General features: G+C 42.4%; 1 protein-coding gene across 3 annotated transcripts in view; it reads left to right on the top strand.

Moving 5' to 3' along the window:
* Khdrbs3 (KH RNA binding domain containing, signal transduction associated 3) overlaps positions 1-22079 on the top strand; it is a 137396-nt gene extending 115317 nt beyond the window's left edge. For all 3 annotated transcript variants that reach the window (XM_050145278.1, XM_050145279.1, XM_050145281.1), the window contains 2 exons: positions 19687-19745; positions 21472-22079. In XM_050145278.1, coding sequence (XP_050001235.1) covers positions 19687-19745; positions 21472-21563 — 151 coding nt within the window. In that variant the 3' untranslated portion in view covers positions 21564-22079. The remainder of the gene's footprint in view (positions 1-19686; positions 19746-21471) is intronic.
* The last annotated feature ends 517 nt before the right edge of the window (positions 22080-22596 follow it).

Raw genomic sequence — 22596 nt, 5'->3', positions numbered from 1 at the left:
ACAGAAATCCTTAATAAATAAATAAATAAATTAAAAAAAAGAATAAACTTATCAAGAGCATGGAAGCATATTTGGGGTAGACAATGAGTCAGGAGAAGATAGGATTCAGTTTCAGAAACGCAAAACAAAGGAGAGATCACGAAGCATTTTTTGGATGATGTAAGAGAATTTAGATTTTATTTTGTCACTAGAAAGTTGGATATCAGTAGGCTCTGATGATTCACATCTGTGATGTCAGCATTTGGGAAGCCAAAAAAAAAATAATAAAGAAGTAGGAAATACACAGAAATCCAAAACAACCTGTGATGCCAGACAGTAAGAAAATGTCAACACAGACAAAGACTGACAATGTGTCAGAGAAACACTGGGTTTCACTGAAGGCGCTTCCGGTCGCCAAGGCTAAGGAATTGAGTGGTGGAGCAGGACAGCATAGGCTATTTGATTGTTAGTGTTAATCATAGTATTAAATGGCACCGTCCTGGACACCATAATCCCAAGAGTTGATGCCTGTTTGGGTCACAATCCCCCATGTCACACTCCTGAAAAAGTTTACAATTTGGGACAATGATATTCTAAAAGATAATATTCAGAAAGCACAATTCCCAATGAAAAGGGCTGTAAGGAAAGGCTGGAAACACCCACTTATTTGGGTGAGAAATTAGCATACTTTGCATTGTTGCAGGAGCCTCCCCAAGAATTTAACTAAGTTTAGTGATCTTCTGGTCTCCAGATTGTCCTTCTGGAGTAAGGGCGCACTAAACAGCTGTTGGGTAGAGAAATTAGAAGCTGGGATATGCATTTTTTTCTTCCTTTTTTTTTTCTTTTTCATTTTCACTTTGGCTGTTGGGTAAGAGTTTTATGACTGACTGCTCTAGATTTTAGGGGATGTGAAGGTTACCAAGTATTGAGAGTTACTGGATTCAAAGATTCTGGAACTGATCCTCTTGTTTTTGGGGGCATCACTAGAAAAACCAAGGTACTTGGTAAATATTATTTGAAGTTGGTGACGCTTGTAGAAGAAAGTGGGTTTCAGTTGAATCCCCAACCATGACAAGAAATTCAAAATTTGGAATGAGGGCCTTCGGAGAATGATTTTCAAGATCATTTCATTAGCGTTTATACCTATTAATTCCAATATATTTGGTGCGACGCCCAGATGTTTGGAATAGCTGCATATAGTGGAGTGGTGAAAACTCCTTTTTATATGTGAGTTCCTGGAATCTGGAAAGCCTAACATTAAGTGGAAGACAAAAACCACGTGTTTTTTCCTCACATGCAGATCCAGGAAATTTTGATGAATTAAAACTGTTTGCCTGAAGAAGCTAGCACAGCGTCTGATTGCTACAGGTGTGGTTACAGAGAACAGCAGAACCTACTGCAGCATCACCACTTGGTTCTTGCCATCTTTGTGGTCTGTGCACGTGTGCACAGAACGGACAGTTACATATCACATGCTGTGTAGGAACATGGCACAGACTCAGGGATACTGATGATTAGATAAAGTTCATGAGATTCCTACCAGTAAAAATACCAAAAGGAAATGCCAGTTGGGTGCTTGCCTGGCAATGCCATAAGGTTTTGCTAAAGTTCCCCTCTGCTGCCATTCAGTCCTTCTGGAAGTAGGAAAGTCAGGGTAGATTTCCAGCGTCTTTTCTGAGGCCACCACATCAGAAAGAGGCATTGAAAGAAAAAACAAACCAAGTTGCTGCTGATGGTAGTCACTTATGATCAACATGTGTAAAAAAAAAAAAAAACAAGTAACTACAGATGATCGTCACTTATGGTCATACATGTAAAACAAACACACATAACTACAGACTGTAGTCACTTACGATCATACATATAAAACAAACCCAAGTAACTGCAGACGGTAGTCACAGCTATACACGTAAAATTCATTTACCAAAGCATCAACTCAAGGGCAATAGTGTATGAAAGCAAAGATTTATTTCTATAAATAAATTTGCCTTGTTACTGAAAGGGTGTATTAAAATGGGAATTCCGCACTTCACCATAGGAAATGATCACGTCATCATTTCCATGGGTGGTGGGAAATACTTTATAGAACTTGATGTACATTGACAATGACAAGTATAAATCAGGACAAATAGGAAATAATTTCTGTTGACTTGATGAAATTCATTTCCAAGAAAAAAAATTAAGTGATTTTTTTTAAAAAAAAAAAAAGCAGCCAACTGAAATATCATATGTAAAATATCTCCTCCTTTCCTGCCCCGTAGATTGTGCTGCCTTCCCAGACACCACTTTTTCCCTGGTGGTGCTGAGGGCCTCTCAGAGTAGCGAGGGCAGGAGGGGAAAGTAGAGGAACAGACCTGAAAGGACCAGATTAGAAGAGATGACTTTATTCCCTAAGGCTGTTTCTTACTGATGGTTTGGCTGAAAAGTTACTGGAACTGATAAATGATTTGGTTGCATAGTACACAATATTCAAATCACATATTTCTTTTTATCTGCAACTAATATCCTAGCACTTCAAGAAACCACATTAACAGCATCAAACACTAAATACTAGGCAGTGGTAGCACCTGCCTTTAATCCCAGCACTTGGGAGGCAAAGGCAGATGGATCTCTGTGAGTTCAAGTCTGATTTACATAGCCACTTCTGGGCTAGCTAGGGCTACACAAAGATCCCTGTCTTGACAAACCAAAACAGACAAACTAACCAACTAACAAACAAAATACTTAGGAACAATTTTTAGTTATTTTTTTTAATTTATGTGTTTGGGTTTCTTGCCTACAGTTATGTCTGTGTATTACATGCACATCTGGTGCCCAGAGGCCAGAGTGGGTGTTGGATCTCTTGGAACTGGAGTTATAGGTGGTTGTAAGCTACCATGTTGGTGCTGGGAATTGAACCTGAGGCTTCTGGAAGAGGAGCGAGTGCTCTTAACCAGTGACTATCTTTCTAGCCCTAGTCTTTATTTCCTTTTTTAGTATCTTTTAATTTTCATTGCATTTATTCAGTGGCTACTTAAGGACATTTTCATACAAGTGTGTCATATATGGAGCATATTCTTTTTAACATGACAGAAAATTCACTATTTAAGTTAAAATTGTAATTATTTTCATATATGCCCAGTTTGTGAAGTCACTTTAAAATATTTCTAGCCCTCCAGTTAGCTTATTTATACCCATTTTTCTTAGCCTTTCTTACCCTCTGTCCCAGGCAGCCTTGGATTACATTGATGTAAGTAGCTTTCCTTCTTCTGCATCTTTCATGTATAATCACATTCTCCAAGTGATCTCTTATTTCCCATGGTTTCATATAGTGTTGCATTTTTAGACCAGTTCACATGAAGCATGTATCACTTTCTTTTTTATTGCTGAGTGAAGTTCCACATACAGGTCTACCTTTGGCTTGTTGATTTGGTAGTGGTGGTTACTGGGTTGTGCCCATTGTACGTTGATTGGAGAATGCTGCCGTGAGCATTTTCGCTCAAGTCTTTGTGGGGACTTGTTGTAGGTAACTGGGACTTTGAAAGTACTACATTAACCTTTGAAGAACCTTTCCTGCTGTTGCCAGGCACAGTGGTACATGCCCTATGCCCGGTGTATGGGTGGATAAGTCAGGAAGATGACTCTTTCAAGGACAGCCCACCCTGAATAGAGAACTTGAGATGATTGTTATGTATGGTGGACAGGAAGGCTGAGCAACCCAGCTGTTTTTCAAGTGGGAGTGCTGTTTACAGATCTCACTAGAAATGCGTGAAGCTTCTTAGACATAAGTCTGTCAGACTGCTCAGTTCTTATGTACTGACAACATTGGTGTGTAGCATATAATGATAATATTAACATATAGTGTATAATGATAGTTATTAAATGGAGATAACTTATGATCCTGGACTATAGAGAAGATATTTAGATGTCAATCCCCTATCCCTACCCCCTACTCTCTGTAAAAATCATTACATCAAAACTGCAGGCTACTTTTCAGTTTTTCCAACAGAGCAGATAGAAGTCTTACCAGCAAAAACACGTTCAAGATTGACAAGCGAGCCAATGGAACACTAAACCAGCTATAAAATGTTGATAGAGCATTTCTGGTACTATGCAATAGCCACAGACCTCAGTGCCAAGAGTGCACGTTACCACCCACTGCATATTAGATTGGCTCAATAATGCAGCTTGATATGCATTCAACTTTGATCTCCAGTATGCCACAGAGCAGCACATGGAGGCTCTCCCTCAACTCTGATATCTCCCCAAAATGATTGTATTGTTTTTGAACTTGAACACATATACCATTCTTTTGAGCCTTTTGTTTTTTCCAGAACGACTCTTGAGCCCCTCTCCCCTGTTCAACACCTCTGAGGCCGGTGTACCATACTTCTTGGACTTGCATCTTTCTGTCATTTCTATCTGGAAAAATCCTGTTGTAGAGTTTGCGTGGTGTGTGCAGAAAGGTTTGTTGTTGATCCTGGTTCTGCCATTGACTATGTGAGCCTGAGCAGCTACACAGTGTCCTTGTGAAACTGTATGTTTAGCTTCTGGGATGACAGAATAGTGCTTCTATTTCTGGAAGTACAGTGCATTTAGGAAGCGGCAATTAGGTGCAGCCAGTACAAGACATTGTCCTCCGTTGTTGCTTTCAGTAGGCTTGTGCCACTATGTGTAAGCGCTTTGCTCTTAGCAGCGAATGTTGGCAGGGAGAACGAATGTACTGCTATAATACTGCAGCAGTGTCTTTGGGTACTGCTCTGTTTTACTTAGACCTTAGAGCCCTCTCAAGCAAGATGCATTTCCAAACAATGTTTCTAATGAGAAAAGAGAAATAACTTTGCCTAAATTTACACAAAGAAAGCTGAAGCCTAGATTCTTGCCTGTTTGCCTTTCTAAAGCCTGCTTAATGATAACGGTTTCCTTGGACACAGTAACATGGAGAACCTCAGTTTAAGATGAAGACGTGGTTGGGTAGGAGAGTAAGTCCACATGGCTTTGCCTCACACTCCAGTGGTGCTGCCTGTGTGTGTTCTGTGAAACTCACATGTGGAGCATTGCCCGACTTTGTACAGGGGCACCTGTGGGCCCTGCGGTTAGAGGTCTTACCAACAAAGGTATTGTTATCCTTTACATGTTTGTCCCCTGGGAATCTAGTTACAACTTATTTTTTTTTCCAATTGTGTGGTACCATCTACACCCTCTAAGTAGGGAGCACAGGAGGACCTTTCTTCTATAGGGAGCATAGCCTGTTCTCTGGGTCAGGACAGAGGCACAGACGCTCAGATCCTTTGAGCTCTGTTACCAGGAATCAGCCCAAGCAGGTGTTGCTTTTTCTCAAAGTAGAGTGGAAGCAGCTGCAGGCTAGTGAGAGGACAGTGCCATAGCCGAGAGTCTGGGCTCCCTGTGCGGTCACCTTTAGCTCTACTTCCATCCTGATGATTAGTACAGCTCCCTCCCTGAGCGCTTCTGTCTCAGAGGTGACTGCATCTACAAAAGGAGCTAAGAAGCAGAGGGTTTGGACTGATGCATTGTCCTGTCCCCACCCTCAGTCCCTAGTCCAGCTGTGTCAGGAGTCTGCATCTTCAGAGGAAGTGGGGCTGGAGAGATGACTCTGGTTAAAGAGCACTGGCCACTCTTGCAGATCATGACACAGGTTGGTTCTCAGCAGCCACAAGGCAGCTTACAATCTTCTGTAACTCCAGTTCCAGGAAATCTTATGCCTTTTTTTTTAACCTCTGAGGGTACCAAACATAAATATACATGCTAGCAGAATACTCTACTGATATAACAAAAATAAACCTTTTAGTAAAAAGGAGAAATATGTGTTGTGAAGGCAGCCTATCCTATTGGTTTTCTCCCTTGACACATAAATGATTTTTTTATTTTAGTCTTTTCTTTTGCTAAAATAGAGTGTACTTACAGCAAAGGGATTTAAACCTATCTGAAACAAACAAAATGGGTGCCTGTTTTCCTGGGTATGTGACCCAGAGAGGGCTATGTCATGTACCTCGGAAGTGTCTTTGGCTTTTGCTGTTAGATTTGATCATGAGATTTTTAATTCCAGTAATCTCCTTTGACACCAGAATTCCATGTCTTTGTTTTACAACACTCAAACCTATTACAGATTAGACCGTCGTGATTAGTGGTTAAACTGGATGGTGACAAAAAACAAATCAGAGTAACTGCGCTTCTTCCCCACTCTGGCAGCGTTGCCATGGGTCCTCGAAAGATCACTTGTGTCTCTGAAGCTGCTTCCTCATTCCACATCTGTTGTATGTCTCAGTTAGCATGTTCTTTTCCTTTGTCTGGCCTTTTTCTTACTTGTCAGTGCAGACCTTTCTTCTTCCTAGAAACCTTTCTGTGTCCCCTAAAACAGCTTGGGCAATGCCCCTAATGTTCCCCCCGCCCCCGGTTCTACACAACTCTGAGCTCCATGGTTCTATAGCATGACACTAGGGATACTCACTCAGTTGTCTGATTTACATGAAGGATTAAACCAAAGACCAAATCGTGTTTTCTGTTGCATTCCCAACATTGGCAAATAGTAGGTGTATGTATCATTTAAACGAGCTTAGAAAGAAGAAGATGCTAAACAGCCATCAAGTTCATGTCACACAGCATAGTGTGGGAGCTGTGTGTGTGTTAAATGGTAGACGAGCGTTGCTTTCAAACTAGAGTTAGGAAATGGAATAACCAAGTCACTGGGGAAGATAGTGTGTTAGATGACCTAGCCCAGTTCATCATCTAAAACAAGGTGCCTCCATGACTACTGTCCTCCAAACTGTTTGCTTGCTATATCCCAAGTGTATTAGTATGTTCCTATTACTGCCATAAAATACCCTGACAAAAGCAATTTATGGGTTAATTTGGCTCCTGGTTTGAAGAGGGAAAGCATTGTGGTGGCGGATCACATGGCATCCATGATCAGGAAGTTGATAATGACGGACGCTGGTGCTCAGTTTGCCTTTTTCTTTTCATTCCTGACCCCAGTTCATGGAATGGCACTGCCCACATTTAGACTCAGTCTTTCCACTTCATGTAACCTAGTCTAGGTGATTTCTCACAGCTGTACCAGCAGGGTTGCCTCTTGTGATTCTTGAACCTGTCCAACAGTTGTGGCTGCAGTGGGTCCACCCTTAAGACAGGAGGATCTCTTTGGCACAGGCATCTGATGCTCTCTGGTACGTTCTTCTCTGTGGCAAACAGAAGAAAGGAAGGATTCAGAGCCTCTCTGGGGAGAATAACTTTATGCATAGAATAAAAACTTTCTGGCAGATGTGTTGGAGTACGGTCCAAGTTTAATACCTGAGTCATTGAAAATAATCATTTCTATTAACTGAGTATGATAGTGTGGCCTTAATGCAAGGAGACAGGCTGCATGGTGCCCTGAGATCAGTTTCTTCTCTTTGATTTGACAAAGTACTCGCCAGTATGTTCATACCATCTGAGGTGGAGGTGACACTTAGAAGTATTTCACAAAGGGGGCTTTAGGAGGCAACTGGTATCTTTGATTGGCATTTAAAACATTTTTATTAGACAAAGCGATTATTGCATCTGAAATGAGGCTTTACGATCTTAATTATAACAATGGGGGTAGTAACAACAGTCAGCATTTATTTTGTACTAAATGGCAGGCCAGTGGAAGTGCTTGGCATGTGTGAACCCTAATTACCCCCCGTTCGTCATCAGCCTGTCATCTAAGCCACAGCTGCAGTAGTGACTTAGGAAGCACTACAGCCACTTTCTTCATTTATGTACACTTCCTTTCTGTCTGATTGACCTTTTTTTTTTTTTTTTTTTTTTTTTGAATGTCTGAGACAGTTGTAGAAGTGGACACTCCAAAGATTGAGCTGTCTGTTCAGAATGCTGCTGCTTCCAGCATGGAGCACAGCATCCATTCCCAGCGGAGCCTTTAAGCCAAACCCTGGCGTCCTAGTCCTTAGCAGTGCTGGGGCTCCATAATGGTCGCCTTTGTTGGTCAGTGCTTCCCATCATCACACCCAATCCCCCAGCAGCCGTGTGAACAGGTAGATGTGAGCTGGACAGGCGTTAGTCTGAGGCACGAGGGGACAGTAATGACCAACCTGGACTTTGAGGATTCCAGCAGACTGTGGGGCTTTTGCTCTTACCTTGTGTATCATTTTATACGTGTCAGCCTCGTGATGACTTTATCAAAGCAAAGTGACTCCCTTGGCAACTATAAAGGACAATTTGTAGAAAGCCTAAATGAGATTGTGAAAGACTAACAGTATCCGTGGGGTCCGGCTCCTGTGATGGGGTAGTCATGGGCAGACACAGCTTTGGGGTCTGTGCTTGGATCTGTGTGATGTGAGACCAGTACCAGCAGTTAGTGCCTTGGGGAGTGCGTAGGCCAAAACCTGGGGTAGGCAAAGCCTCTTCAGGAGGACATCTCATGGTCAATTGTACCCTGTTTGCCTGAGTTTGGACCCCAAGCTTGACTACTGGGCATTCTGCGTGTCAGCAAGCATATTCTGAGAATTGTCTTGAAGGCCAGATGTTGCCAATTTTGTGAATAGAAGGCCTTAGGCTTAGGAGAAATTGAGCAGGCTTTTCATTGACATGGATCTTTATTCTCGTTCTGGCTTCACAGTTTAGCAGTTCCATTACCTGAAGGACATTTCTTAGTCTATATTATCTGAATGTTTTCTAGTTTGTGAAATAGAAATTGAACCTGAAAGAATTCTGTGGGATGTGTGTGTGTACGTGTGTGTGTCTGTCTGTCTGTCTGTCTGTGCTACTTTCCATATTCTGGAAAACTATCTGATCAAAACAACATAAGGAAGGGAAAGCTTATGTTAGTTAATGGCTTCAGAGGCTTCAGTATATCAAGATAGGGAGCCGTGTCAAAGCAGCCTGCATCATGGCAACTAGGAAGCAGAGACCCAGTACCTCTCTGGCTTCTCTTTTCTTTCCTCTTCTATTCCACCATCTGAAGTCTTCATCTCATAGATGGCACCATCCACATGCATGGTGAACTGTGCCTCACCTTGGCTCAGCCTCTGGAAATGCCATTATAGACACTACCAGAAGTATGCCCTGTTGTTCTGCCTGACTGTTCAGCCAATCAGGTGGGCAGTAATTAACTATTTCAGTAGGGTGTATGTGGAGCTCTCTCTATGTAGTTGTTCTGTATCCATTTCCATCTTCAGTGTTCTCTGTTATCTGCTGTCAATCATGCTCTGGAATAATGGAAAAGTCCAGAGAAAGATGCTTAATATACTTTAAATTGTGTTTTAAAAAATGTGTTGAATTTTCACAATCCTGTTTCATTCTGCTTAGGAAATGAGACATCCCTTTGTTCAGCATATCCATACTGTATGTACAATGTATTAATAAGTATGTAGCCATCTTGGTCACTGGATCTGCTGCGGGGGGGACCACAGCGGCCCTTGTTGTACCTAATGGCAGCACCACATCACCAGAACTGTGCTGTTGGAAGCTCGTGCAGGCCAGAGAGGAACAGAAAGTTTCTCCGCTAGTGAAGAAGTTGAAATGCCCAGCTTAGTAGGAAAACAGCATGACTGATGGGGCTACAAAATCTGCAAGAAGAATAAGTATTTCATCAAATTGTGAACAAGAGAAAAAGCTGGTGGTGTGTTTGGTGTTGTGCCCACACACTGCAGAAGTGACGGGGTGAAGAACTGCCTGCACCATCAAATGTCCCCTCTGCCACAGAATTATACCTTACTACAAAGCCTGGACACTGAGTGTTTAAAGGTTCTCTCTGCTCAGTCTCTGCTTGATCTTCTCCTGAACTGTCTTGAAGCTGGTGTTTCTGCCCCAACCTTTTTCCTGAATGAAGTAATAGTTTTTGCAAGGTCATGGGGCACCAGGTACAGGTCCACTTCCAAGGTGGCAAGCTATAGGCCCCAGTTTTAGTTGTTACTCTCAGATTTTTGGGGTGTGTGTGTGTGTGTGTGTGTGTGTGAATGCAGGTGCCAGAGGAGGACAAAAGATGGTGTTAGTCCCCTGGAGTTGGAAAGTTGGAGGCACCAGCAGTTGTGAGCCCCTGGTGTGGTGGGCTCTGTTGACTGAGTCTGGGCCTTGTATCAGTATAGCAAGTACCCTTAACCACTGAACCACCTCCACACCCCTGTTCAGTTCTTAACATATTTAGAAATTCTCAATATGAATAAATTAGTAAACAGTCATACTGTTTTTTTGGAGTCAGTTAAGTTAAATAAATGAACTTTTTTTCATAGTAGTTCATTGAATAAACTGACACTAATGCCATGTTAGAATTCAGATTTTAATACCTCTCAGTTTTATAGAATAAAATGACAAATATTTCAGTACACTCAGCTTTATATTTTGGAGCGATTTTATTTTAAATTATATGTATATGTCTGTGTCTATGTGAATATGTACATATGAGTGCAGGTATCCATGGAGACCAGAAGAAGGCATTGGATCCCCTGGGGTTGGAGATGTAGGCAGTTGTAAGCTGCCCAGTGTGGGAACCAAACTCAGGTCCTCTGCAAGAACAGTATGTTCTTAGCCACGGAGCCATCTCTCCAACCCACCAAGCATATATTTCTTATTTATCTTTGAGAGAGAAAAGTGTTTTCCCCCTATGTCATTTTAAATTATATTGTCTAAGAAAAAGAAAAAAAGAGATTAAATGTGTGTGATGGATTTAAGTTCCTTATTTCTGAGGTTTAGGAGTGCAATTTAGTGATAGACTACTTGCCTAATATGCCCAGGATCTCTGCTTCATCTCTATTACTTTTATCAAATTTTATTGCATATCTGAAGAACAGTTTCCCTTTGTCATAGCTGCCGTCAGCCCCGTGGTGGATCTTCTGAGAGACATGTTATCTCTCAGCGAGGTTAATGATAGTTCTGAAAGGTCTATAATTTAGGAAATTGGACCTTCAGTTTTCATGACCTGACAGAGCTACTGCACCTTTCTCTTAGAGACAAGGGGATTTCCTGATTAGACTAAAAATTTGTCCTGGCCTTTTCAATTGAAAATTACTTAAATTGCTGGCACCCATGGAGATGCTGTGGATTCAGTGTTAGGCTGCTGACAATAAAGGGAGCTTTATTTTCATGCATGTGTGTTGTGCTGATGCTGTACTCTGGTCTGTGATGTTTGATGAGCATTGTGGCTGTACAGACAGTGTGCATGCCCTAATTAGACAGGACTTCATTGCGGAAATGCTACCACTGATGTGAACAGTAGTCAGTGAGCTGTAATGGTGGTAGAGAAAGTAAGGTTTGTTACCACTGTTCTTGGGAAGTGATACAACTTCATCCATGATTTTGGTGCAAATACCAGCATGGTGAAAAAGACAAATAACATCTCAATTTTTATTACAGTGACAACATTTTTCCTTCATGTATTCTGGGTGTCCTCAGGCCACACATTGAAAGCTATGGCTCTGGGCCATTTCACAGATGTGACAGGATGCTGTAGGAGAAAGATGGATCACCCCTGGATCCAGCATCGCCAGGGTGGAGCAAGTTGTCTAAATTGTGTTCGACGTGTGCATGCTTCTCAGGAAATGGATGGCCCTCCCACACTAAGCTGTTGGTGGGCAGAAATGCCCGCTTTCCTGCCTGGTGCAGTGAGCTCTCTGAGTGCAAGTGTGAATCCTCCAGTAAGAATAGCAGACACTGAAGACAGCCAAAAGTAAGGTCAGCGCCATCTCCTTTCCCACATGAGGTGCCATTAGTCCTGTGGGTACAGGATAGCTGTGGGAGCGCAGGTGAGCAGGAATCCGGGAGAGACCAGGAGGCAGCACAGTTGGGGGAGTAGACAGCCTTGACTTCACTTATAGCTGCTTTCATCAATTGCTACAACCTGATTTTGTGGCTTTTTATTCAATGTCCTCCTGAGGAAATATCATTAAATATTATGAAAGAACTATTAGGTAAGGAAGACTCTGATTGAAAATAGATTGAAATTTTTTTAAGCTATTTACCCTGAAGGAATTTCAGATCTTCAGTTATCTATGATAATGGGAAAATAAGAATACTCCCAAAATTTCATTTGAAATATTACTTTTCATTTATTCTACTTTATCTTTAGAAATTCTTCATGGTTACTATAAGGATTGATGTCTTTGTGGTAGAATAGAAACACTGAACAGGGAAGCTGGCCTAGATCAATTGCCTATGTCACATAGTAAGAATTTATCAAGTATTAGCTTAAATATTAATTTTATGATAATATATACAGAAAGATTTCCCTTAAAGAGACAAGTCAAATAATTGGGAAATCAGCCTTGTAAATTAAATTCAAAAGATGTAGCACTCAGTCGTCTGCCTGCAGAGGGGGGTTCAGCAGTGCCCCAGCCCAAAGTCGTCAGTACCACGGGGACAAAGCCCAGCTGCAGATGCTCTGAGATTCACTGCTGTAAGGACTGCTTCCAGCCCCCATGTCCATGTCTGTCTGTGGCTGTCTCTAAATCTGAATGCTGGATGTGGTGAGCTCATGGGGAACAATGTGAATGACAAGGTTCGTGTCATCGTCTCATTGTTCTCATAATTAAACAATGTGCAGGCTTTCAGAAATAGGACTTAAATTATTTGTACACTGAAAGGAATGTAATAGAAAGAAAAACACAAAGCTGAATCAAAATATCCGTGGACTCCACTCACCACCCATCCTTCCTCAGATTCTGCCTCATGAGCTGTTAAGAAGAAAGAAAGTTTCAAAAGATTCCCAGGGAAATACAGAGGAAACATAGGATTGGACAGTAGTAGCCAACCCACATTCAGGAGGAGAAGGGCCTATGGAGTGTGGCTGGCTATGGGAAGGGCCTATGGAGTATGGCTGACTATGGGAAGGGCCCTCATGCAGGCAGCCATAACTGAGGAAGCCTTCTCTGGTAGGTTCAAGACCATTTCTGAAGCATGAGGCCTGGCTTGTTCTCTGGCACCCAGCAATGCAAAACGGAGCAGTGTCTGCCCAAGCAATCGCTGTGAGAGAACAAGGCTATAGATCTCGTAGTCCCATGCTCCAGGGGAGCCATGGCACCCCCAAAAGGATGAGCAACTTGAATATCCTGCTGCATACAATACCACCAAAGGAAAATATTTTAAGTAAGATGTGTGTGTGTGGACAGACAAGTTAGCTGAGAATCTGAAAAACAAGAATTCATGCATAGCCAAAATTTACAAAGCTTTTTCAAAATATCAGACTCAACATACTAAAAATGGCATACTTTGAAAGGACAGTTCTCACAGAATGGATGATTTTGTAATTCATTTCCATTGGATAAGAAGACATGGGCCATAGAGGCCAAACGAGGTCTGAAGTGAGATAGCAATGATAAGATAAAGAAAGCATTGGATAAAAGGTGCAGAGGCCAAGAGATGAAGGACCCAGTGTCCTGCTTCAAAAGGAGCCTGACAGGATTATCAGCGTGGGCAACACACATAAGGGAGGTGTAGTGTTGCCTCTTGACAGTAATTGCCTGGGAATTGGACCTCTCTGGGCACACTTGTGGGGTTTATTTTGATTATGTTAAGTGATATGGGAAGATCCATTTTAATTAACTATGGACAGGGGACCCAAGACTATTAAATGCACAAAGGGAACCAACCCAGTACGCTCTCGCTGTCCCCTGACTGCCCTGACCTTGCTGCCATGATGAACCATACACCCTGAACTATAAGCCACATAAACCCTTTCTCACTTAAATTGCTTTTATATATTGTCAATATATTTCATCATAGAAACACAGGAAAAGAAACCAAGACAGGAGCAAGAATTTTTAGAAAGAAGAAAGACTTCTAAAAACAAAGCAGATAGTTTTCCTCTCACTTTGAAGGACAGCAGCTGCCAGAGAGGCAGGTTTGTAGCAGTCGTATGCCGAGGGATACAGAGCGGAGGTGACAAACGGTTAGCAGTAAGCAGGCTGTGTGGCACTGCTGTCCGAAGGATGAATTCCAGACCCCGTAACTTTGCAGATGTGAGGGATGTACCGACCGACTTTCCAGCCTTTCTTCTGCTGGTCATTCTTGCACAGTTAGGCTGACCTCAGACAGCTTCACTTTTGGTTAACAAACAGGAATTAATATTAGCTATTTAATAGGTTTGTGAAACACCATTTGATATGTGGAATGTCTGATATATGATATTAAAATATGATTATAAATTAAGTATATAATTATTTATTAGCCACCAGATTCTTCTTTAATAGTAGTGAACTAAGCCATTTTCCTTCAAGAATCCAAGAACTACTTCTTAGTCCGACTCCATTCACCTCTTCCTCTTGTATCCTCTATTGTCACTCAGCTCTGCGCAGACATCCGTGTTGGCTGATCTTTTCTTCCCACCTCACAAGACAAGGCTGCGTTGGGCGTCCATACGCCAGTGCTGCTGCCCGGCACGTGCCCATCTGCATGGACTTCTCGGGAGTGGATGCAGCACCTTGTTCCCATGTCTGCATTTTCAGCTCAGTGTCTCACACAGAGAAAGATCCTGTTGTGTTTGTTGAATACATGATTCTGCTCAGGTTTAGGATCTAATTTTATTTTGTCAGGATGCTTCTGCATTTAAGACGTAACAGACTTTGAACCTTTTCATCTTATTCCTTTAGAACTGCAGGAGGAGATGCCTCTTGGTCAGCATTACCTATTAGTGACATCGCATCTCTTCAGATTGCCTGGGTACATAGTTTTTGCAACTGTTGTGTTCATTCATTCCCTCACTCACTCATTCAGTGTATTAAGCTAAAATCTAGTGAGTTATACCTTCTGTGGTTTGGACATTATTCTGAGGGCAGCTGAGCCATATCACTGAATAAAACTCACACATCCCTTTTATGTCGGTCTTGCCTTCTCACTTAACTGAGAAGAAATGGGGAAGAAGTTGTCCCTGTCAGCTGCTGTGCTGTGCAGCCGAGTGAGGTGAGGAGCAGAGTTACCATGGCGAGGTGATGGCAGCAGTCTTCTGCAGCCCTTACTGGAATGGTCCAGCAGACTTGATAAAGGTGTGGAGCCACACACGAGAATGCAGACTTTGTTCTCAGCACACTAGATCGATTCGTTCTGGTTAAGAAGTAGTGGTTCTTGAATGGGGCAGGTTGAGAGATGAGTTCTGAAGGCTGATGTGATATGAAGTTTAGATGATAAAAGGCAGTTGGCACATGAATCTAAATCTTAGAAGAAACACCTTAAAAGATTATGTAAATTTGAGAGACTTGGATGTGTAGATTTTATTTAAAGAGACTATATAAAATCACCAAGGGATTTGCTTAGGTAAATAAGAAAAAAGAGGCTGGCATCTGAATTCAAATGCTCTAACCCGACAGTCGGAGGGATTGTCAGGCTAAAGGTCAAGGTGACACCAGGGATGGAAAAGAGCCAGGAGCCACCTTGCCCTCCACAGAGCTACTTGCTTGAGGGGACAGGCATGCCGGCATGGGGCATGGGCTTAAAAGACTTTGCTTTGTCCTACCAGAAACTAAGAGAGGAAGCCACAGAAAGAGGGTTTATAGAGATATTTTGTGTCTCAATGATGTGATCCCCAGGCATTCCAATGAGGTGATTAATTAAGAGACAAGAAGAGGCCAGAGGACGGAGACCTCTGGAACTGTACACACCCTGAATCCAGCAGGCCTCAGAATTGGGAAACTGCTTGGGGGACAAGCACAGTGCCGTGGCTGTGCATATGTGTTGGGGGACAGAGGGCTAGTGAAGAGACTGCCTGCTTGTGTTCCCTGCTTAGGGAGAGGACTACTTAGAGTGATGGTTCTCAACTGTGGGTTGTGACCCCCCCGGGTCATAGATCAGATATTTACATCACAATGCTTAGCAATAGCAAAATTACAGTTAAAAAGTAAGTAGAGCAATGAAATAATCTTATGAATGGGAGTCACCACAACATGAAGAATTGTATTAAAAGGTCACAGCATAAGGAAGGTTGAGAGCCAGTGTTTTGACAGGTTTTAAGAATGAGTGAGCTCATTCCTAGTAAACTGAAGAAAGGAAGGGAGCATAATAGAATCAAGCTTTTGTGAACTGGACCATCCGCTTACTGACTCTTCTCCAGGCAGGAATTTTGCTGAGCTTTGGGACTTTCTGTGATCACATCCTTGGGGGCAGGAGTGTAGAGGTCTAGTGAGGTGACCAGGAAAAGCCTGCTCCTAAGCTCTTAGCAGGGGAGGCGGTAACCCAGTCTTTTCTAATGGAGTGTGTACTGTTCAGCTTTATGTTTGAGGGGGGGAGGCATTGTTTGTTTCTATTAATTTTTTAAGTTGTGCTCATAAATGGAGTTTACTTAGTGTTTGTTTCTCCTCTGCCATGTCTTGGCTTTGGTTTATCTTGGGAAACAGGCCACATCTTTGGCTAATAGACATTTGAGGTATACGAATGAAATGTGGCGAAAGCAGTCTAGATGCAGCTGACAGGCGGGAGAACGGGGCGCAGCTGCTCCCGCTCCACACTTGATGACAGTCTCGCAATAAATAATCAGAAACTGGGGGAAATGATAGCAAATGTCAATTGAAAGTTTTCACTTGTCAAAACTAAGATTGTCTTATCGCCTAACCAAGGCTAGGCCAAACTATGTTGCCTTTTATCTTCCTGTTGATTGGAAAATATTCGGGACCCCACTACATGCTGAATTGAATTGTGTGAGTGCTCTTCAGAGATAAATGTCCAGCCCGAGTGGCTGTTCATTACCAATGATGTCATTTCGTCGTTGAGGCTGTTGTTACACTCTTGTGTTTATTAGTCTCGAGGTCTGTCATCTTAGCTCTGAAATAATCTGGACTGGTCTGTGCAACTGGTACAATTCTCAAGAACCTTCTAGTTTTAATTGTCTGAGAAACCATTGTAATGTTACTTCTGACTTTGGAAAAGAAAATTAAGGTTCCTTTAATTTAGTTTCTTGAAAGCATTATTAGTCAGTTTATTTGCTAATTAGACGGTACTTTGACTTATTTGGAGTCAGATTCTGTGGCTGAGCCTTGGAGAACACTGGAGTGAGGGCAACATCAAGCCAGCCCAACTGAGCTGTCACTTGGGCCCTACACATGGAGTGACTTCACCAAAGACCCTGAAGACAGGAGCAGACACAGGTGTCTTGACTGGTTGGTGTTCAGCTTTGCCTCTAAACCTTTGCCTGAGTCTGAGTTTCTGTCATTAAAAGGAGAGCTATTGTATTTTAAAACTCTTCCTTATTCTACAGCACAGTGTGTTGTAGAGAGAAGCCTTGTTGGTTTTGTTTCTTGATGTTGGGTTTATTTCCTTCTGATTATGGAAGTCTATCACTTTTTTCCAGTTAGTTCTTCTCACTGTAAGGGTTCGTTGTGCCTAGAGGAGAGTCAGACCTACAGGAGAGGAAGAGAGACCAGAAACCAGAGAAAAACAATGCTGTGGGCAGTTACTGTGTCCACATAGCATGGTCCTTGTGTTAGGATTTCTGTTGCTGTGAAGAGACATCCTGACCATGGCAGCTCTTATAAAGGAAACCTTTTAACTGGACTGGCTTACATTGTGGCATGCAGACAGACATAGTACTGGAGAGGGAACTAAGAGTTCTACATTTTGATCCATAGGCAACAGGAAGTGAACTGTGACGCTGGTCATAGCTTGAGCTTAGGAGACTTCAAAGTCCACCCCTGGAGTGACACACTTCTTCCAACAAAGCCACACCTACTCCAGCAGGCCACATCTCCTAATAGTGACACTTTCTTTGGGGACCATTTTCTTTCAAACCACCACCGTCCCTGCGAACCATGACTTCTGTGCTGAGTGTGAGGAGTTCCAGGGAAATGTGATCAGCTAAGGAATGCACAGCCTGTGTCCTGTGCATGGTAGCCGAGCCTTAGGTGGAGGTGCAGTGCCCCTCAGCTTCTGTGAGCCTCATTGTCCTAAAACAGTAAAAGCAGATTTTTAGATCAGGTGGGATTGTACCCAAGAGAAACTGCCAGTCTAGGTAGTTAAGCCATCTGGCCAGGTTGTCATAGGTCCACTCTTGACTCCCCTTCCTTCTCAGTTTTGTGGGATTGCCTGCCTCCATTCTGACAGGCTACCTATGTTCTCCAGCACAGCATGTTCTAGAGCCTCGATTATAGAGGATTCACTTTGGAGCAAGCGTGTTCAGCTGTGTTTAGCTGATTTGTAAGAATGTGGTTAGCCCAGGTTTACAGGGTATATATCCTGTATTGTGCACTTAGAGAAGACTTATCCTGATGGTCATTCTGGCCCATGATGTTATTAGAACTTGGTCATTCTATTTAAAGACTCTTGAAAACACTTGGATTTCTCATCTTCTTCCCTTCTTTTATGCTTTGCTTACTCTGCTCCTTCTCCTCAGCCAACCTTCACCTCCATCTTCCTGGTCCTTCAGAACATTATGCAGCATTGCACCCTCTATCTGGGGCACAGGGAGTGTGTGTGTGTGTGTGTGTGTGTGTGTGTGTGTGTGTGTGTGTGTGTACCATTGGCCACACCCTGGTTCTTCCATGCCTGCTGTGGAAACCTCTGATACAGGCCAGGATGAAAAATGATGACGATAGACTAGGATGGAGACAGCCTGACTCTGAATGAGAGAATTTCTGTGAAGGTAACATGTAGGCTGAAGTTTGAGTAGAAAGCAGCTTGAAGGAGAGACTGAAAGCACCTCCAGCTGAAGGGGTAGTCACATGAAGCCTTGTCCCAGTGGAACAGCACTTTATTGCTGAGGGTCCAGGGGAGCCATCTGATTTTAGGGTGCCTTTGGATTGTTTGGTCTTAGGTCTATTTTACACAAAAAAGGAAACATGGGGTGAGGGTTAAGGAGTGGGGTGGGGTGTAGCCTGTAGTTGGGGTCTGAGCTCTGCTGTTGCCAGTGAGATAATAGGCTGGTTCCCTAGCCATCCTCCCCTGTAACGTGGTGTGACAACTCTTCTACCTTGGCCCCAAAGCACATGGCAAAAGACACCATGTTTCTCGAGGTGTGAAATGCACGCTGGCTTCCATTGTGCTTGGAAGCTTCATGTTTGGTTGTTGGACCTTGATATAATAAGGATGCTTGTTTCTTATAAAATTGCTGGCAAAGGAAGCCTAAGGGGGGTAAATGGACCCTCTTCCTCGGATATACAGAACACTTGTAGCTTAGTAACCAAACTTCTATTTGTAAAAACAAAACAGAACCACATACAATTCAAATGTGATATGAAGATGAAGCCTATTTTTATAGTATTTGCTAAGGGGTAGCAACAGCAGGCTCTCCTTGCTGTCTTGGGAATGGTAGATTAGAACCTAGACTTGCCTATCCATTGAAAAGACCCTGTAACTCCAGGCGCCCAGGTGTGAGGTTTGCCACTCTGATGGAGCATGGTGATGCTGATGAAGAGCAGACTCTGGCGGGCCTGCTGTTTAGTGGATGAGTAAAGTGCCCACAACTGTCACGGTGCTGAGTTTTGTGACACATTTGAAAGAATCAAAGAAACCACCTCTGTTTTTTGAAAAGAAATGGTGTTCCCTGCTTCCTGCCCATCTCCCACAGCACCTGGTGTGAGCCCACCTGGTGAGGACCCCAGCCTTTCCCCAATTGTGATTTGAATGACAGACTCAGGAGTTAAGAGCCTTTGATAGTCAAAAAGTCTGTCTTTTCTCAGCATTCTGTCATCTCAGGAGGAATTAATTCCACTTTAGCCATTTCTATTTTTAGTTTATCTAGTTTTGAGTACTGCACTGGGTGTGATTTAGCCCCACAGCAGAAACTTCTTGTGCTAACAGTGTTTTCTTTTGTTCGTGCAGCGGAGCTGATTACTATGATTACGGGCATGGACTCGGTGAGGAGGCTTATGATTCCTATGGTGAGTGAGTGGCCATAATAATCACAGAGAGAGAGGACAAGTGGGCACGGACAAACCTTAAAAGTCCTTATTGGAAGGGAGATCCATGCTTGTTTTCATGAGGAATTTATTTTGTGTGTGAACCCCCTCTTGATTCATCTGTATATACCCTGCTATTGTCAGAGGCCCCTTTAATAGTTAAATGTGGTACTTAAAGGCAACTGAAGAGTGTGTTCCAGTACATGAGTTCAGATCCCAGGCCTAGGTGTTTTGTTTGGGTTGATGGCCAGTGCTGACCTTCTCACTGCTTTAACAGAGTAGGTTGCCAAACTGCAGACACCTGAACTATCTCTGTTCCTTGACAGTAAAGGAAATAAAGAAAGCCATTTTCACTGCACCTCTCACACTTGTCCTTCTCCCATCTTTACATTTTAATTCTTCTCCCCACCTCAAGACCTGAGAAAAATCATCCTAAGAGTCCTTTCATAAAGGTTACAAAAGCCGAGCCATGGAGGAGACACAAGGGTTGTTGGGCTCTTTAGGAGGTAACTCCTCTTAGTTCTGCAGAGACCATTAAGGTGCTGGGGAATCCATGAGCCTCAATAAGCCTGAAGGATTACAGGTTTAATTACCAGAGGTGACGGTAGCGACAAAATGATAGTAAGAAGTGCCTTTGCTACAGGGCAGAGAGATCAGGGAACAAGAAGCCTCTATTGGTAGCAAATCTCCAAGAATGCCTAGTGTCCTCTTCCAGTGAGTGGGGATCCTGGGAAGTCAGCTCTGCAACATTTCCTGAACTTAGCTGAAAACCCTTTTTCTGGTGTTACCTTGAAGTGCATTTTGATGTATCACCGTCCAGGGGCTGGGTTTTTTTTTTTTTCTCTTTGGTTTAGTCTTTTTTTTTTCCTCTTTCTTTTTTGGGGGGTAATTATTCATAATAAACATTTAGGAGACATGCATTGACTTGGCAAGTGCTGCCTACTGAAATCCGTGCAAGTTAGCCAAAGAGAATGGCATTGATTGCGTGTTTGTATCAGAAGAGGTCATTTTAAGCATTTTTCTCTCCCAGCTTTTTAAATTGGTCTCTGAGGACACATGGCTTTTTGATTGCTTTGTGTTACAGCAAGAACTTAACTATTTATTTGCTTTCTGAGACCTGGGGATAAATAAAAGTCGTGACACCGGACACTGTTGACTTTCGGGGGTAAAGGTGATTGGATGTCTGAGGTTAGCAAGCGCTGTCCATGTGTGCTCTTCATGACATGGTGTCACTGCGACGTCCCCACCAGTATGCTTCCTTCAGTCTCTCTGTGCAGAACCTGTCAAGACAGAGATTTTTCTTTTCTCCATCTGCCTTTCCCACTTTGATCTCAGTTCTTCCTTTTTCTTATCCCAAAATATCTGTGTTCTTTTTCGTTTTCTTTACTGTTGGAAGAAATTAGAATAGTCCTTGTCCATTCTCTTAGAGTTTTGTCTAAAGCTGTTGATTTGCTCTGTGAGGAAATTCTTGCAGTTAGTGGCTGCTTCCAGCACAAAGGTCACTCTCTTCTCAAGGTGATCATGTCACCCGTGACACAATCATTCTGTACTGTGTTTATAATATTTTAAAGTAAATCCCCTTGTGCTTCTTTTATTAGTACATCAGAGACACGTATCTCCAGTATGACATTTACCACTGGTTCTGACGGATGGAGCTACTGGGACCCCATGACAATGGCCTAATTGTGATTCATCTTCCTGATTTTAGGGCAAGAAGAATGGACTAACTCAAGACATAAGGCGCCTTCAGCGAGGACGGCGAAGGGCGTCTACAGAGACCAGCCATATGGCAGATACTGATTGTACTGTCTGATGTTGTGAAATAGCCAATCTCCACCGTCCTGTATACTGTTCAAAGTAATTTTTTTCTATGAACAATCCCTTTTTAAATAAATCAAAATGCTTAAAATCTGAATGGATGGAATTTAAAACCACTTTGTTGAAGCATCCACTTGGCAGGGAGAAGAAGGACATGTAAAATTTTGTTATTTGCAGTCTGTATATGAAAACTAGGTCATGAAAAGGAAAAAATAACTTTGATTAACTAGTGTTAAACAAAAAGCTAGGTTTACTAAATATGTTAATCCATTCTTTTAACATAAGCCTCACCTTTCATTTTAAAGGTTTCCATAGAATTTAGTTATTTTATCTTTCAGCCATATGCTAGTTTTTTTTTTTCTTGCCAACTTGCGTAAAAAGGGAGCCAATTACAAGTGCAAACAATGTGGTATTCTTTTGTAACTCGAGTCTTGAAATGTTCTGTAGTGTTAAGCAAAGTCTCCTCTTGCTTGATACTAAATAAACTTTTGAAAGAAATTTCGTGTGTGTGAGCTAACGATTTCATGTCTTTCTATTTAAAAAGGCCTTCATAAATAGCTGTAAACAGGGAAAGGGTTCCTCTAGCGATGCTTGTCACACTAAATACTGTACAGCTTATTTTAAAAGTGGTATAAAATTAAATGTGCCATGATATACTCACCATAGGTTCAAATGCGGTCTAAAGAGTCCACACGGTATCGAGCTGCTCGAGTGGCACGTTAAACCCACGCAGACCCAATCTGGTTTTAAAACTGGTTTTAAAATAACTACTGGATTTTCTGAAAAGGATGTGATCAGTTTTCATCTTGTCGAGCGTTTTTTCACTAGTGCAACTTTGGATTTTTTATGAGACTTTTGGTACCTTAATGAACACCTCGCTCCATGCTGGAAGCATAAGCACAAAGCTTTTAAAGACAGTCTGACTTGACTAATTGAGGTCGCGCTCGCCAAGGCTGAGGATGTGTAACCCTTAAACGGTCTTCATTTTCAAAGGTAAATAAATCAAATAAGATTT

This window comes from Alexandromys fortis, unplaced genomic scaffold, assembly GCF_014885135.2.
Source record: "Alexandromys fortis isolate MF-2015 unplaced genomic scaffold, M_Fortis_MF-2015_v1.1 scaffold_2_1_26212458, whole genome shotgun sequence".
Classification (NCBI taxonomy): Eukaryota; Metazoa; Chordata; class Mammalia; order Rodentia; family Cricetidae; genus Alexandromys; species Alexandromys fortis.
The sequence above is the reverse complement of the archived record's forward strand: the minus strand, read 5'-3'. Positions and strand labels throughout refer to the sequence as shown.